At 48.6% G+C, this 14,815-nt stretch overlaps 2 protein-coding genes across 2 annotated transcripts in view; both read right to left on the minus strand.

Annotated features, from left to right (window-relative positions):
* Positions 1-276: 276 nt before the first annotated feature.
* LOC104385164 (cytochrome P450 2J2) lies at positions 277-4,849 on the minus strand. The gene is made up of 9 exons (XM_009993579.1): positions 4,661-4,849; positions 3,534-3,696; positions 3,239-3,388; positions 2,644-2,804; positions 2,301-2,477; positions 1,892-2,027; positions 1,471-1,658; positions 999-1,137; positions 277-452 (listed from the first exon to the last, which is right to left on the minus strand). The coding sequence occupies exons 1-9, from the start codon at positions 4,847-4,849 to the stop codon at positions 277-279; spliced, it is 1,479 nt and encodes a 492-aa protein (XP_009991881.1).
* Positions 4,850-7,727: 2,878 nt separating this feature from the next.
* Positions 7,728-14,815, minus strand: part of LOC104385194 (cytochrome P450 2J2-like) — an 86,839-nt gene continuing 79,751 nt past the window's right edge. The window contains exons 4-11 of the mRNA XM_009993611.1: positions 13,968-14,130; positions 13,222-13,362; positions 11,472-11,632; positions 10,482-10,658; positions 9,798-9,939; positions 9,454-9,641; positions 8,386-8,524; positions 7,728-7,906 (exon numbers count right to left, since the gene is read on the minus strand). Coding sequence (XP_009991913.1) covers positions 7,728-7,906; positions 8,386-8,524; positions 9,454-9,641; positions 9,798-9,939; positions 10,482-10,658; positions 11,472-11,632; positions 13,222-13,362; positions 13,968-14,130 — 1,290 coding nt within the window. The remainder of the gene's footprint in view (positions 7,907-8,385; positions 8,525-9,453; positions 9,642-9,797; positions 9,940-10,481; positions 10,659-11,471; positions 11,633-13,221; positions 13,363-13,967; positions 14,131-14,815) is intronic.

A 14,815-nucleotide genomic window follows, 5' to 3' on the forward strand; every position in this document is an offset into this window, starting at 1 on the left:
CAGTGCTGCTTGTTCTCTTGCCTGGTGAAGCAGGGCCACCCAGCATAGCATTAGGAAAGGCTCAAGCACCTCGCTCATGTACAGAGCAGAACTGTAAAGCTGAAAGTGCCCTGGGTGATCCCAGGCCGGTCACCTGTCTTGTGATCCAGAGTGCAAGGTCTGCTTGTAAAACAAATCATTTTGCAGTTGCTTTAAAATGAATAAACAAAGGGCCCAGCCTCTCCCTGGAGCCAGCTGGTTGTCACCACCACCGAGGGCTCAGTTTCCAAGGCTTCCCTACCGAGGCACAGCACAGATCTTGTAGGGCTCTGGGGCCATGGTGATGCCCATCCTGGGCCGGGGGCTGAATGTGGTGTCTGGGGGAGCCTGGAAGGTGAACTTCTGGAGCAGAGCCGTGAAGAAGAGGAAGAGCTCGGAGCGGGCCAGCAGCTCGCCCAGGCAGGCTCTCTTCCCTGTGGAGACAGGTCACCCATGACATCCTCAGCCTGCGCTGCCTGCCCAGCTGCTTTTGCTAACAAAAAAGCCTCTGCCTTCCCTTCGGAACACAGCTCAGCCCTGCTCCTCCCTCTCCAGGATGAGTTTCACAGCCCAGACTGAGCTCCCCAGTAACAGCCCTGTTGTTACAGTGCATGCTGCCCCCAAACTGCAGGACTCTGCCAGGGTAAACTGGGGTGACCGTGTGCACAGGCCTTGTGTCCTCCCCTGCTGGGATAAGCCCATGGATGTGCCCAGGCAGGGAGAGGTGGCTGGTTTGAGCTACATCAAAGAGAAGGTGTGGGATGCTAGTAATAAACAGGGCTGCCAAAAGCAGAAAGTAGGGCCTCAGAGTGTGGTTGCAGTGCTTGGAGTGGCCACGTGAGCACTGCTGGAGCAGAACTTCCCTGGGCACAGCCACAATCTGCCCTTTCTATCACTGTTTTCCTGTGTGTCTCCACTGTGCAGATGAACACGCACCCCAATGCCTCATCACAGAATGATCAAAATCCAGAAAATCTTACCTATAGAAAAAGGAATAAAAGCCTCCCTTTTCCAGAACTGACCATCCTTCAGGAAATGCCCAGGGTTGAAGGCATCAGGGGTTTCCCACTCGTTCTTGTCAAACATCAGGGAGGTTAAATTTGTGAGCATAATAGCACCCTAAGAGGAGAAAAAGAAAAGGAAATGGCATTTTCTCTGTCACTGGCAGTAGGAGGGGCATTTTCATCATCCAGTCCCCTCCATAAAGAACATCCTTAGCCAAATTCTCCTGCGATTATTTTTCCAACAACTCCCTCCCCCCACAGTTGGCTTTATCTTATTTCTTATCTGTTGGAAGAGCAAGTATTCTATACCCATACTTCTTTCTCATCAGCACCACTTTTATCTGATGGAATGACCCACCTGTCTGCACAGGAGGGACATGGCCCTAGGAAAAGTGCTGTGGAACTGGGAGTCTCTTGCTGAAGTCTCAGCACCCAGGAGTGGGGTTACCTTTGGTACGACGAAGCCATCCAAGACCGTGTCCTTAGTCGTCAGCCTTGGCACGTTGAATGGGATGATGTTGCCTTTCCTCTGCACCTCGTGGATGACAGCGTTGGTGTAGGGCATGTTGTTCCTGTCCTCCAGGGCCGGCTGCCGCGCCTGCCCGATGGCTGCGTCGATCTCGGCGTGCACACGGGCTGGTGGGCAAGAGCAGGGATCAGCCAAGGGCCAAGGGAAAAAAACCCTTGGAACAACACTGGATCATTGCTGGGAGAGTCCTCCAAGGACCGACATGGGACACCTTCAACTGTTTGCACCTTCTCTATGTGCCAGGAGATTCCCAATTTTTCTGTCTCAATGAAAACCAACACCCTGACAAAGCTGTGAGGGCTAAAAGCCAGGAAAAACACTGACCTCTTGCTCACTGTACCTTGAATTTCTGGGTGCATGGCCATATACAGCAAAGCCCAGCGGAGGGTTGTGGAAGTGGTCTCGGTCCCGGCAAACAGCAGGTCGAGTGCGCACGCCACAAGGTTCTTCTCCTGGAAGCTGCCACTGCCATTGTCCTTTCACAAAAAGGTCAGTTAGTGCCACATGAGCAGGGAGAGCTGCCCAGACACCAGGCCCAGCCCTGCCCATGCTGAGGTAACCACAAGGATTTTGGCAGAAGATTTGGACTGGCCCCTGCACCTCCATCCTCTTGATGGGTGCACTTATCCTAATGTCTATTGTAGGCTCATAGATGGCCACAGAGGCAGCTCAGATGGAGAATTTGGGCTCATTTCTTGTTCCTCCTGATTTGTAGGCCTGTTGCAGAAGGGTTTGCTCTAGTTGCTGACCTTGGCTATTTCCTGCAGGTAGCTGTCGATGAAGTCCCGGCACTCCGAGGGGTTCCAGTCCTCCTTGTGTTTGTCAACCCTCTCTTGAACAAAATTTTTCATCCACATCCAGTTTTTAAAAATGTTTTGGTGGGATCCAGGGAGGAACTTAATTATAGATGGAAAAGTGTTGTACAGCTTTGGATACAAAAGGAGAAAAGCAAATAGAAAAAAAGGACAATAAACCTCATCTGTGATAGCAACTTGGGGAACAAACACTGCAAGTTTCAAGGCTGACTTCAGGGAATAAAGTATGGCACTGCAAAACGGCACACTGTCCATGTTGGTGGCAGCAGGGCTGTACCTGGCTCATGACAGTCCCGTGGAGCCTAACTGTGTCATCCATCAGCCACAGCAGTTTCTGGAAGTCCTCATCATGGTAGTCAAAGCGTTGGCCAAAGGTAAGGGAGCAGATGATATTTGAAACAGCATTGTTGATTTTAAAGCGAGGATCAAAAGGACTCCCTGAAGAAGGAAAAGAGAAAGATCAATTTCATTCCAACCTTCACAAAAAAGGAGAAGAGAAAGCAGCTGTCAAGAGGTAAAATACTCAACAAATATGAGTGAAATGAGTGGCCCCTGATGGGCACTCTCCTGAGTAACTTCACGCCAGGACACCCTGCCACCCCAAGGCCTGGCCAAGCTTTAGCTGGGCAGCCCCAGCATGGAGCAAAAATTCCCATAGTCGGTCCCAGTTCAGTCAGGTCATGGAGGATTTGTTTACTTTGGAAAGCAAGGTCTGCAGAAGACTGGATGTCATTTGAATCCTATTTCAGTGGGAGAGTTGGACTAGATGATCCCTAGAGGTCCCTTCCAACTCCAGCAATTCTGTGATTCTGTGAATTCATTGGAGACGAGTTCCTGCCTTCATCTCAGCTCATGAGGGCTGTAGGACTCACCCTGCTCATCCCTAAACACATCCACGAGGAACTGGCACTCCTCCTGGATGCGCTCCTCCAGGCTCCTCTTCCCCAAGCCAAAGTTTCGGAGGGTGCCCAAGGTGAACCTCCTCTGCTGCTTCCACAAGTGCCCATTGGAGGAGATCAGTCCTGGCAGAAACACGCAACCAGTAAGCCAAGGCAGATGCCTCCCCTGAGGGGAAAAGCTCCAGGGCTCTGCCTTATCTCCAGCCATCTCGGACCTCTACAGGGTCAATGCTTTGACCTTACAGCTGTGATACCTGTCCTGACTCACCTATGGTGCTGAAGACCTCTGCATCAATAGGAACTTCAGGGCGATCCAGGAAGTTTTCCCCTTGGTTTACAAGAACTTCCTTAATCAGCCTCAGCCCACTTACACACACAGAGGTCATGCTGCCCATCTGCGTGCTGAAAATGTCCCCATATTTGTCAGTGAGCTGGGAGAGGGAAGAAAGAAATAAAAGGGGGTTTATTTGCAATGAATGCGTCTGTGCAGACAGGGACAGCCCTGGCAAAAGGCACAAGTGGAAAATACAGGGAGCTGAGAGCAGGAGGGTAGCCAGGGCGTTTGCATAAGCATCGGCCTCTGCTCTTATCATTGAGTCATAGAATCATAGGGGTTGGCAGGGACCTCTGAAGAGTCCAACCCCCCTGCTGCAGCAGGAACACCTGGGGAAGATCACAGGGGAACACATCTAGAAGGAACACATCTAGTAGGAGACTCCACAACCTCTCTGGGCAGCTTGTTCCAGTGTTCCAATTCCCTCATGTTGAGACAGAACTTCCTGTGTTGTAACTTGGTGACATTTCCCCTTGTGCTATCACAAGGCACCACTGAGAAGAGAATGGCTTATTCTTGACACCCACCCTTCAGGTATTTATAGACATTAATAAGGTCCCCTCTTAATCTTCTCAAGACTGAACAGCCCCAGGACTCTTAGCCTTTCCTCCTATGACAGATGTTCCAGTCCCTTAATCATCCTTGATCTTTTCTCTTTCCGCTTTTCCTGAATCACTGATCAGGAATTGGTTTTAATTGAACTGTCCACTTTTGGTTTTCCATTTCTGTGTTTTTCCAGCTTTTGTTTCACTCCACTCCCAAAAGCCCTTCCTGTGCCTGGTTAGACCTACAGGGCTCCTACAGCTGTGACTGCACCCATGGTGTCACACTGTGCCCTTTGTTTCAAAGATTGCTTCATGTTTGAACCCTCCTAGTACCTGGACAACTTTCACCCCATGTTGCTGCCAACCAAGACCAAACCTCCTGCCTGTCCCCCCAGGTGAGCTTCCCTGAGGCCTGATGGACCATGGGGTTTGGGTTCACCCCCTCACTGTGCTGCAAAGGTTGTGTAGCCACAATCCCCTCCCTCCCTTTCCATGCATCACCCACCACCCTCGTACCTTCTGCACTGAGCTCACGGGATCTCTAAAGTTCATCAGATACAAGTGCCCCACGAAGGGGAGGCGCAGGGGGCTGGGAGGAAAGTTCTTTGGCTTTCTGTGCTTCATGTAGTCAGCGACGAGCAGGAAGACGACGAGGAAGACCAGGAGCACCTGGAAGGAGATGCCCTCCCAGAGAAAGCGCAGCATGGCCGGATGGTGGGGCTCTGCAGGAACGTGTCCTGCAGCCAGTCAGGGCAGGCTGAGCTCCCCAAACCCCCAGGGACAGTAGAGGGGGTGACGTGCTGGTGCGGCTGTGGGCACAGACACAAAACAGCAGGAGTGGCTTTTGCTGGCCTGGAGCCCGAGCTCGGATCCCTCTCCTGCTTTCCCAGGTTCAAGTGAGGACCGTTCGATTCAACTCCCCGATTGAACTCAAGCCTTTCCTCTGCTCTCATGACAAACCAAAGAACAACCCACACAACAAACCACGCTCAGTTCCTACTTTCCCGTCCCGCTTCCCACGGCCGTACAACAAACCCGTAGCAAATCCCAGTGCTCCAGCTCTCTGTCTGGAGGCCGGGAAGGAGCTTTGCAGGGATGAGACCCTCCCGGCCCCGCCGCTCCCACCAGCCCCGGCTCGGGGGGCTCCCCGCCCTCCTCCCCCGCTGCCCTCCCCTGCCCCCTCCCTCCGGCGGCTCCACGGGGCCGGGGCCGCTCCCGGCGCTTCCCTCCCGGGCACAAGCGCTTTGCCTGGTGCCAAGAGTCCCACCCCGAGCAGCGAGGGCAGCCCAAACACGGCTGCGCAAACCTGCCCCAGCGCTCGGAGGAGCGGGGGGGAGGAGATTCCAGAGCGTCCGGGGAATCCAGGCTGGAACCAAACAGCCTTCCCGGAGCTGTGGTGGTTTCTAAGCGCCTTTGACTCTGAGCTCTGCCTGACAAGTGCAAGCAGAGCAACCTCCTCGGGCCATGGGGCTGGCCCTGCCCCAAGCCCTCCAGCCATCCCCCCCACCTGCTTCGGCCTCTGAGGCCGCAGCCGCGCCCCGAGCCCGACACGGGTAAAGCAGGTGCCCAAGTTCCCCATCGGAGAGCGGCTCTGAGGAAGGTTATTGAGCACACACTTACACTACAGCTAATTTTGAAGCACGTGTTAATATTCCAGCTCACATAACGTGCGCCACAAAAATCAACAAATTCATGCCTCCCGCCCCAATTGTGTGGGATCGTTACTTTTAAGTAACATTGAATTACATTACAGGAAACACTGAGGCCTCAGGGAAAACCAGTCTGAAACAGAAGAGCCAAAAAATCAACACGTGTTTGCTAAACCAGTGCATTAATCCAAGATCTATCCACATAGCAGAGGTCAGACCCACAGCAGAGCAAATATAACCATGGAGAGGAGCCAGTGCCCAGTCCTGAATGGCTTTGAAAATTTCACAGGTGAAAAAAAGCCCACTGATCTTTTATCTTTTCTCTTTTAGAAAGAGAAAATAATACCAAACAACAATACCACAGGAGCCACTAACTGCAAAACATCAATGAAAAATGCAGAAGGATTAAAATGATCAGTCAGGGGCGGCTCACGGACCAACCCCCATGTGCCCGGCAGGGAAGGGATGGGATGTGCAGAGGACTCTCCCATGTGGCATAAACCTGTCACTGCACAGCGACTGGTTTGTAACGCAGCAGAGCCGGTTGTTGCCGGACACGGAAACGAAACTTGATTTAATCCTCTTTTCCTGTAAACTATTCACTAGCTTACGTGTGTATGCGCACGGAAAAGTCACTCAAGCAAGGTGGTAAGAAAAAAATATATGAATTGATTATCTTTGCTGTGACTATATTCCTAACAAAAGCACACAGGAGTGTGCCTTTCTAAGCATTAATGCTTGGTCACATAAACAGAAAGAAGTATCCTGGAAGTCATACAGTTAATGAACTTTTTCTCCAAAGAGACCCCAGTCTGGGCAGAGGCAGCACCTCCACAGAAGGTGCCATGTCCTGACCCACTTCTTCAGCCCCACACTATGGCCAGGCATGGCCACAAATACTTGCCAGAAGTGGAAGGGAAACAGGGGAGCTCGTGACTTCCCACCACAAAGCCTCCCCGAGGCCGCCTCCTTCCTGAGGGCCAGCGACAGCTGCCACAGGCATGACCCTTCCAACAAACTTGGCTGCTTCTCAGTTTTCTTTGGGCTTCAGCTAAACTGCTCCTGAGCAACCCCATGCAATTATTTTTTGCAACTTTCTTTCCTGTTGTGTTTTACCGCCACAAACCTTTTTTTGGATAAACTTTCTCCACTCATACAACTGCAATATTGAATTTTACAGCCATTTGTGACCTTTAGGCATGGTTCCTCATGACAGTCCACCTGAGTTGGCCTATGGGAGAAGCTGCTTCTACCACCCTGTAGCCTCCCAATTAAAACTGCCATATACAGAAGAGATTTAAAACTGCATGCTTCTGCTGCAGAGGTCTCTATTTCCATTGCAAAGCAGTAACATGGTAGTGTGAGGAATGCACATCAAGCCGAGGCTGAGGTCACCTGGACCTCAGAATTGGCCATGGCCACCTGGAAGTCCAAATGGGCACTGAGGCATGAACACAGAACTTGTATGTCCAATGCCAGCTGCCCCCACTCACCAGGGAGACCTCAGAAAACACAGCCCATGGCCATCTGGGTTGATGCAGCACTGGAATTTAAGGGTCGTGAACTGGTCTCTGAGTGGTGGACATACTGTCTCTGAAGAGGCACTGTGGACCCAACTGCACCCACGATTTTGCAGTAGGCAGACACCTTCCTGAGAGAGGCTAATGGTGGAAATTCCATAATAAAGCTTTTAAAGTAATATATTTTGTCAGCTGATAGAGGGGAGCAGGACAGAGGTGAGGGTAGAGCCCCAACGCTTGTCTTTGTTGTACTGTGCAGGATGTGGCCCTCATGTCTTCCCCACTGCCACCTGCATGTTTGTGGGTGGTAGATGTCTGTGGCCCGACTTTCCAGCCAAAAACCTGCGGTGTGGATGGGAGCAGAGACACTTTGTGGCATGTGGAGAGCTGAGGGGGCACAGCCCCAGGCCAGCCTCAGTCACGGGGCAGCGCCCGGATCTGGAAGGGCTTGGGGCAGCGCGTGAGGCTGAGTGTGAAGGCGAAGGTCAGCGTGGCAGCTGACGGTGCCTGGAAGGTGAACTTCTGCAGGAGGGCTGTGAAGAAGATGAAGAGCTCTGTCCTGGCCAGCTGCTCTCCGGGACAAGCCCGTTTGCCTGGAGAAGGAGGAAAAATAACCCCAGCGAGTCCCAAGCGAACTTCAGCCACTGCTCAGGCTCCGCTCACCCGCGCCTCACTGCACAGGCTGCGAGAGCTTTTCTTCCTTGAAAGGTTAGGTGGCAATGTTCACCCACACATTCTGCAGAAACCTTCCCCAGAAGTTGACTGCTGAGCAAACTGCCACAGCTGTTCGGATACAGACGTAAGAGGGGGAAAACTCAGCAAACACCCTCCTTCCTCCCCCCCCCTCATTTACTCAGCTTGTGCAAGAGGAAGAAGCCTTATTTTTTTCATCCTGCCATAACAAACTGATTTCCCTCCTGCCCTGAGCAGCCAGTATTAACTGTTACTGGGATTTTCACTGTGGGAATGGACTGAAAAGCAGGACAAGGAGCAGTACCCTCTGGACAGGGTGTCTTGGGGAAATAAAAAAGCACTGCAAAAAGGAAAACCACCTCCCCATCCATCATCCCACCTGCAGAGAAGGGCAGGAAAGCCTCCCGCCTCCTGTACTGGCCGTTTTCCAGGAAATGTTCAGGATTAAAGGTGTCTGGAGTCTCCCACACGTTTTTGTCAAACATTATCGAAGTCAGGCTGGTCATCAGGGTGGTGCCCTGCAAGAGGGGGAGAAAACGGGTTGATTACATGACGGAGAAGAGCTGAAGTGTTGTCAGACTAGTTTATTATTAGCTCTGTTCCACACATAATGTGAACTACTTTTTTTTTTTAAGGGCAAAATGTTTTTTTCCTAAGCTTTATAATTACGTGAGGGTGAAAGCCTACAGGATTGTTCACTTCTGTGCTCCTCTATGTATCACGATAGTGTTGATCCCTACCTTGTGCTGCTGTCACTGGTGATGTTAATATAAACCATGTTTACATTGATAACACTGTGTTCCCATAGGAATTTGAGGCAATTTAACCAAATTATAGTCAATTGATCCACTTTACTGTCATTTTTAAAAAAAAAACCAAAAACCTAATCTGGTTTATCTCCACATCCTCCATCAGAAAAAGGAAAATATTTTAATCCATGTGGAGCAAAATGCCCGATTTTAAAATATTTTTTATTTTCCTTGATGCAACCAATCATTTACATGGAAGAGACTAAATACACCTAAAGCTCATACTTATTTTCATAATGCAGTGCATATGCATCAACACCTATTGCCTGGCTTTTATCAAGTGTCACTTTTAATAGATTATTTTTAATACTCTGTGGAATTAACAAAGCCAAACTGCTCTTCTGTTTCTTGGCCTTCTGCTCCCATAATGCCTGGCAGGTGTCTTGTATAAAACTTAAGGGATAAAACCCGTAGAACTGAAAATTATGACCAACACTGTAGGATCTCACAATTCTCCTCCACAAGTAGGTGAGACCCATTAGAGCCCTACAGTGTTCAACAAGAGGGCTTTAATTCTCTTATAACTGTGGTATCTCCATAAGGTCCTGCACATTGGTTCTTGTCCAGATGATTTGGGACTTGGGCCATGAAGGCCTGGCTGTGCTGGGGCAATGGGAGGGCTGATGGTCTCCACGTACTTTGGGCAGGTGGAAGCCAGCCAGGGTGGTGTCACTGGTGGCCATCCTGGGCACCCCCAGGGGCACGACGTTGCCCACCCGCAGGACCTCGCTCAGCACGGCGCTGGTGTAGGGCATGTTCTCCTTGTCAGCCATGGCGGGAGGGCGGGACGGCCCCACCACCCTGTCGATTTCCAGCTGCACCTTCTCTACAGGAAGAGAGGAAAAAAGAAGACCTGTGCCCAAGCGGTTCCTGATAAGAAACGTGGGGCACAAGCGTGTCTGACATGGTAGAGTTGGAAATTACTCTGTTTCCTGAGTGTCACTGGTTTCGGGTTAAACAAAGGACCCATCAGTGACCCTACCCTGAATGTGGGGGTATGCGGCCATGTAGAGCAGAGCCCAGCGGATGGCGGTCGCCGTTGTCTCAGTCCCAGTTAAGAAGAGGTCCAGGGTGGAGCACAACAGGTTTTCCTCATGGAAATATGAGCTGGTGTCACCTTTAAACTTGGAGAAAAGCACAGCAATGAAAACTCTTATGAGGTAAGTGATGCTTTGAAGAACTCAATGCAAAACCATCCATCCATAAGTCAACTCCTGCTGCTATTTTATTGTCCACCACCCTTGGACTTGGAAATTTCTACCCCTTACTTTCATTGAATTACAAGTCCTCTGGAATGCTTTGAACGGCACCCTGTTTGCTGCAGAGAGACTTTTGAAAGCAGGTACTGTGTTTAAATGTGAAATTTCACAACAGCAAACACAGACCTTCAAGCTCTCACAGAAACATGAACACATGCCCTGAGAGTCCTCCTACACTGCATGACAGAATGAAAAGTGGAAGAAGACAAAGTGTAAATACTTTCAAATGAAAGAAAAATAAAAATCTGTATGTTTTCAAAGTGATCAGGCTCCTGCTGTTGTGAAAGTTTGTTGTGGAAGAGGTAGGGAGAATAAAGCAATGCAGGAGGCACAGGCTCCTATGGCAGAACAGCCTTGAGTCCCATCTGCTCATTTCTTGGGTTAAGCTTTAGGTATTTCCCTCTTACCTTTTCTATTTCCCTCAGGTAACAGTCAATATAATCTCCTGCCTCAGACTGGTCCAAATCCACCTTGTGCTTTGCAATCACTCCCTTGACAAATGATTGAAGCTTCTCCCAGTGCCTGAAGATTTTCCTAAAGGGTCCTGGTAACCACCTCATGACCAAAGGAAAAGCATTATACAGCTGGTGAGACATCAAACAGAGAACAAGAGCATTTCTTGAGTTTAAAAAAAAAAAAAAAAAGCAGGCAAGTTATTAGCTCCCCTTGCTACCAGGAGAAAAAGCAGTTTTGCTATAAAGGTGAATTTAGATATATAGACATGAACAAGTAGAAATGAGGCAAGAGCTGGCCAGATGTTTTCTGCTGGCAAAATTCACTAATATTGGGTGGCCAAAGATGTCACCTACTGTGAAGGACAAGTCTGAGGTGGCCACAGGAGTCATAAATCAGTGTGGATGCAGGAGCCCCTCTGCATCCCTTAATGGGGGGGTCTGTGGAGGGCAGAGAGATCAGACCTGGACCATAGTGTGCAGCTGTGCAGAAGGTAAGTGCAGACTGTCCCCAAATCCACCTACCTGGGTTATAAACCTGAACTCTCAAATTGCTTTGTCATAAATAAAAGTTAGTTGAGAAACCGCCTGGGAAAGAGGTGAGAGAAAAGGAGCAAATTTTCACTGAGAGTGCTACTAACTGACTATTCTTTTTGTGGAAACAGATATTTTTAAGGTTTTTCCACTGCTCTCCAGTTATGTCAGACATCAGGTTGGTTTTAAAATCCTGCAGTGCTTTTTCTCCACGTGCCTCCATAATTTAACTTGCTTCCTTGATGGACATTGTGTATAAGCCCAGACTAATGCAAAGCAACACTGTGGTCATTACCATTGTAAAATACCCCTTTTTCTACAGGAGAAAGGAGGTGCATCAGAACCTCAGAAACTCCAGTTTGTGAGCTCTTACATGCAGCTGAAGCTAGAAAAGCATCCGACTGGCTTTACCTGGCCCCAGAAACTTCCAATGAGCAGCAGTGTCTCAGCCAGCGAGTGCAGCAATTCCTGGAAACTGTTGTCATGGTAGTCGAAGCGGCTCCCAAAAGTTATGGAACAGATGATGTTTGAAACAGCACTATTGATTTTGTAATGAGGGTCAAATGGTTGTCCTGGAGGACATGAAATGAAAAGTCAGCTTTCCTTTTTTTTTTCTTTAAAGCCTCAGTCAAAACCACGATCTCTACCAAATCAGGGGCTGTGAGGTTGGGGTGAGACCTCATCTACTTTTCACCTATGGTGATGCTAAGGCTTCACTCTGTGTCCCGGGTTCCCTGCCACCCTCATCACCTCCAGCATCCCACTGGAGGTTGGACACGTGTGCCATGACATCCTTTCTCCAAGGACATCCCTCTCTGTCTCCAGCCCAGGCTGCTGGCACAAACTGAGGTTAGCACAGAGCTGCCCAGAAGGTTTTGAACTGTTTTCCAGGGAAAACAGCCAGGAGCATGCCACACTATGGCACTTGGGTTTGCTTGCACCAACATGGATTTGGTGCCAATTTTAAATACCATGAGAGGGTCCCTCACAGGCAGGGAGCTCAGGACTAACCACACTGCAAAAATGCCATTGCACTGGCCTTTGACTGTCCACCACAGAGAAACAAGTGAGATGAAGGAGAGCGAGGTGGAGGGGAGAGGATTGCAAGTCTCTGCAGCCACCTGTAAAGTCCAGAATTAGCTCATACAGCCCACAGATGTGCTGCACGCCTGCATTCCTTGGGAGAGCTATCAAACAGAGACCATCATCTCCTAGGGCACATTCAGGCAGGCTGGAGAGCCACTTGCCATGGTTGGAGAGACTGATCTCAGCAACGACTCCAGCCCAGCCCTGAGCTGCTGCCACTCTGCTGGGGAGCATCATTTGAAATGCAAGGCACACTCTTCAGGACTGCTGCTCCCTCCACTCTTCAAGAAAGTAATTAAACTGAGCTGGTGCTTAGATATTAGAGTGATGGACATGATCACTATTTGTCATTACTAATGGGAAGAAAGGCTCAAACCAGCAGCTTAATTAGTTTATTGATTAGGACTATAAAGGACTATAATCAATTGGCAACATGAAGTATTTGGCCTGTTCAGTGCAACAGCAATTAAAATGAAGCAAGTTCAGTATATAATTTCACAATTCCTATTTAGATCTTTCTTGTTTACTATATATAGCTCCATAGAATTAGCTAAACCCATCTGCTTCTATTTAAAGCTGAAGTGCAACATCACCCATGTACCAACATACAAATTATTCTTACTAATACCCCTCTGGCAGTTCTTAAAAGCTGGACCATAAAAGAACAAGGCACACACTTCATCTGTGCATGATACAAAAGGAAAGCCTGACTAAACAAGTTTTAAAATACTTTGCAAAGCCAAGGACAAGCAGAGGTTAACTAAGCCTCTGGGTGTACGTGCTTCTAGCAGGAGAGCTGCATTTATTCCTTCACAGATTATGGGACTTTCTTACCACATAAATATGCATGTTTTTATAAACACCTACTGTATATTTGCTTAATATTAATATGGAAGAACTAAAATAGTAGGCCTGAGTTCTAACAGAAGTGCCGAAAGGTGCAGTCTGTAAGTAGAGATTTGAGCTACTAAAGAAATGTTTTGCAAGTTAGGAGCTGTGTTGGAGTAAGAGTTTTATTTCTCCTCATCCATTTAGCTGGCAGCTTTGGGCATGGTGCTGTACCTCAACCACCCACCTTTCTCCTCCTCCATCACCTCCACAAGGTACCGGCTCTCCTCCTGCACCTTCTCCTCAAAGCTCACAGCAATGCTTTTCAGTGTGGCTGCAGCAAACTTCCTCTGTTGCCTCCATATGTGTCCATTGGATGAGATGAGCCCTGTGGGTGGGAAAAAACCAAGAAAACAAACCTCATTCCAGGTCACACATGAGTGACAGGCTTCAAAAATCCAAAATCAAACAGAACCCACAGACATTAAAAACTATAGTTTTGCTTGGGAATTAAAATTCAAGAGTGATTGGCTTATGCTAAAGATCTAGCTTTATGGATTGGCTTTAATCTGCTACTTTGTCACTTTGCGTGGGGAAAAAAAGGTGTAAGCCAAAATACTCAAAGTACTATCAGGCTGTTGGCAGAGCTGGAGGCAGGAGCACCATTCCCAATCTCTGGAGCTATATGCAATGTGGGGGGGGAAGAAGGAGGAATTAAAACCGGGGGGAAAACTCTCCAAGTACATCGACCGGTGAGCAGCTTGCATTTATTTCTCCTCTTTCATCAAGACCTGACTTTGATCCCATCACCCCTAAATCCCAGAGAGATTAAAATGTACATTTCTGAGATTATCAGACTGAATTCTGTTCTTGTGTGGAAGCTTTTACAGGTATAGCTACCAAGGGCTGAATTCAGTCTCTTCTTTCACTCAGATTTTTATCATTGTAAATAGATGAAAAAAAATTTACCAAAGTCCTAGTAGCTGTGCTTACCAAAGCCTCTAAATATTTCTTGGAGAAGTGGAATATTTGGCCGATCTGCAAATATTTCAGCTTGGTGGACAAGAGCTTCTCTCACCATCTGGTACCCATTGACTACCACAAAAGTCAGACTTCCAAACTGCACGCTGAAGATGTTTCCGTACCGACCTGTGAGCTGAAAGAGAGAGCAAGAAGATGGAGATTTTAAAAACTCACCTGGACAAGACCTTGAGAAATGGCATCTACCCTTGAACTTAGTCCTGTTTGGAACAAGGGATCCTAAGAAAAACCCAAACCTGAGTACGCAGATCTCATCCAACCTATTCCGTGAAGGCTGGAGATGGTATAAAAATGCTAGAGAACAGTAGTGTGGGAGAGATGGTTTGCTTGTATTTGGTAGCAGGTATGACCTGGGTTGCACCAGGTGGTTGCACCAATTTAACTTGTAAAAAGAACATAACTTGTTTTTTAACTGGTAGGCATCTACTCCATCCTTCTTCACAGACGAGGTGAAGGCACCACCTGGATCACCAGGTCTACATGAAAGGACACACAAAGTTACCGTGAACTGCTGTGGTGACTTGTGAACCCAGCCTAGGGCCAAAAGGGTTGGCTGAAATCCATGGTAGAAAGGCTGGCATTGGCCTGCTACTTCAAATGAAGAGATGAATAGTCACCAGAAAGGCTATTTGCAACCAGCAAGTCAGAACTTTTCCTTTCACTTTTTCAGAGAAGTATACTCTGCACATATAAGGTACCTCTCGTTGCCTTTGGTGGAAGACAAAGCCCTGGAAGGAAACCTTCCCAAAGCAATCACGGCCTCTTTCTCCAACACAGAAGCCACCACAGAGATGGTTAAC

The sequence above is a fragment of the Chaetura pelagica genome, unplaced genomic scaffold (assembly GCF_000747805.2).
Source record: "Chaetura pelagica isolate M959 unplaced genomic scaffold, ChaPel_1.0 scaffold433, whole genome shotgun sequence".
NCBI classification, from domain to species: domain Eukaryota; kingdom Metazoa; phylum Chordata; class Aves; order Apodiformes; family Apodidae; genus Chaetura; species Chaetura pelagica.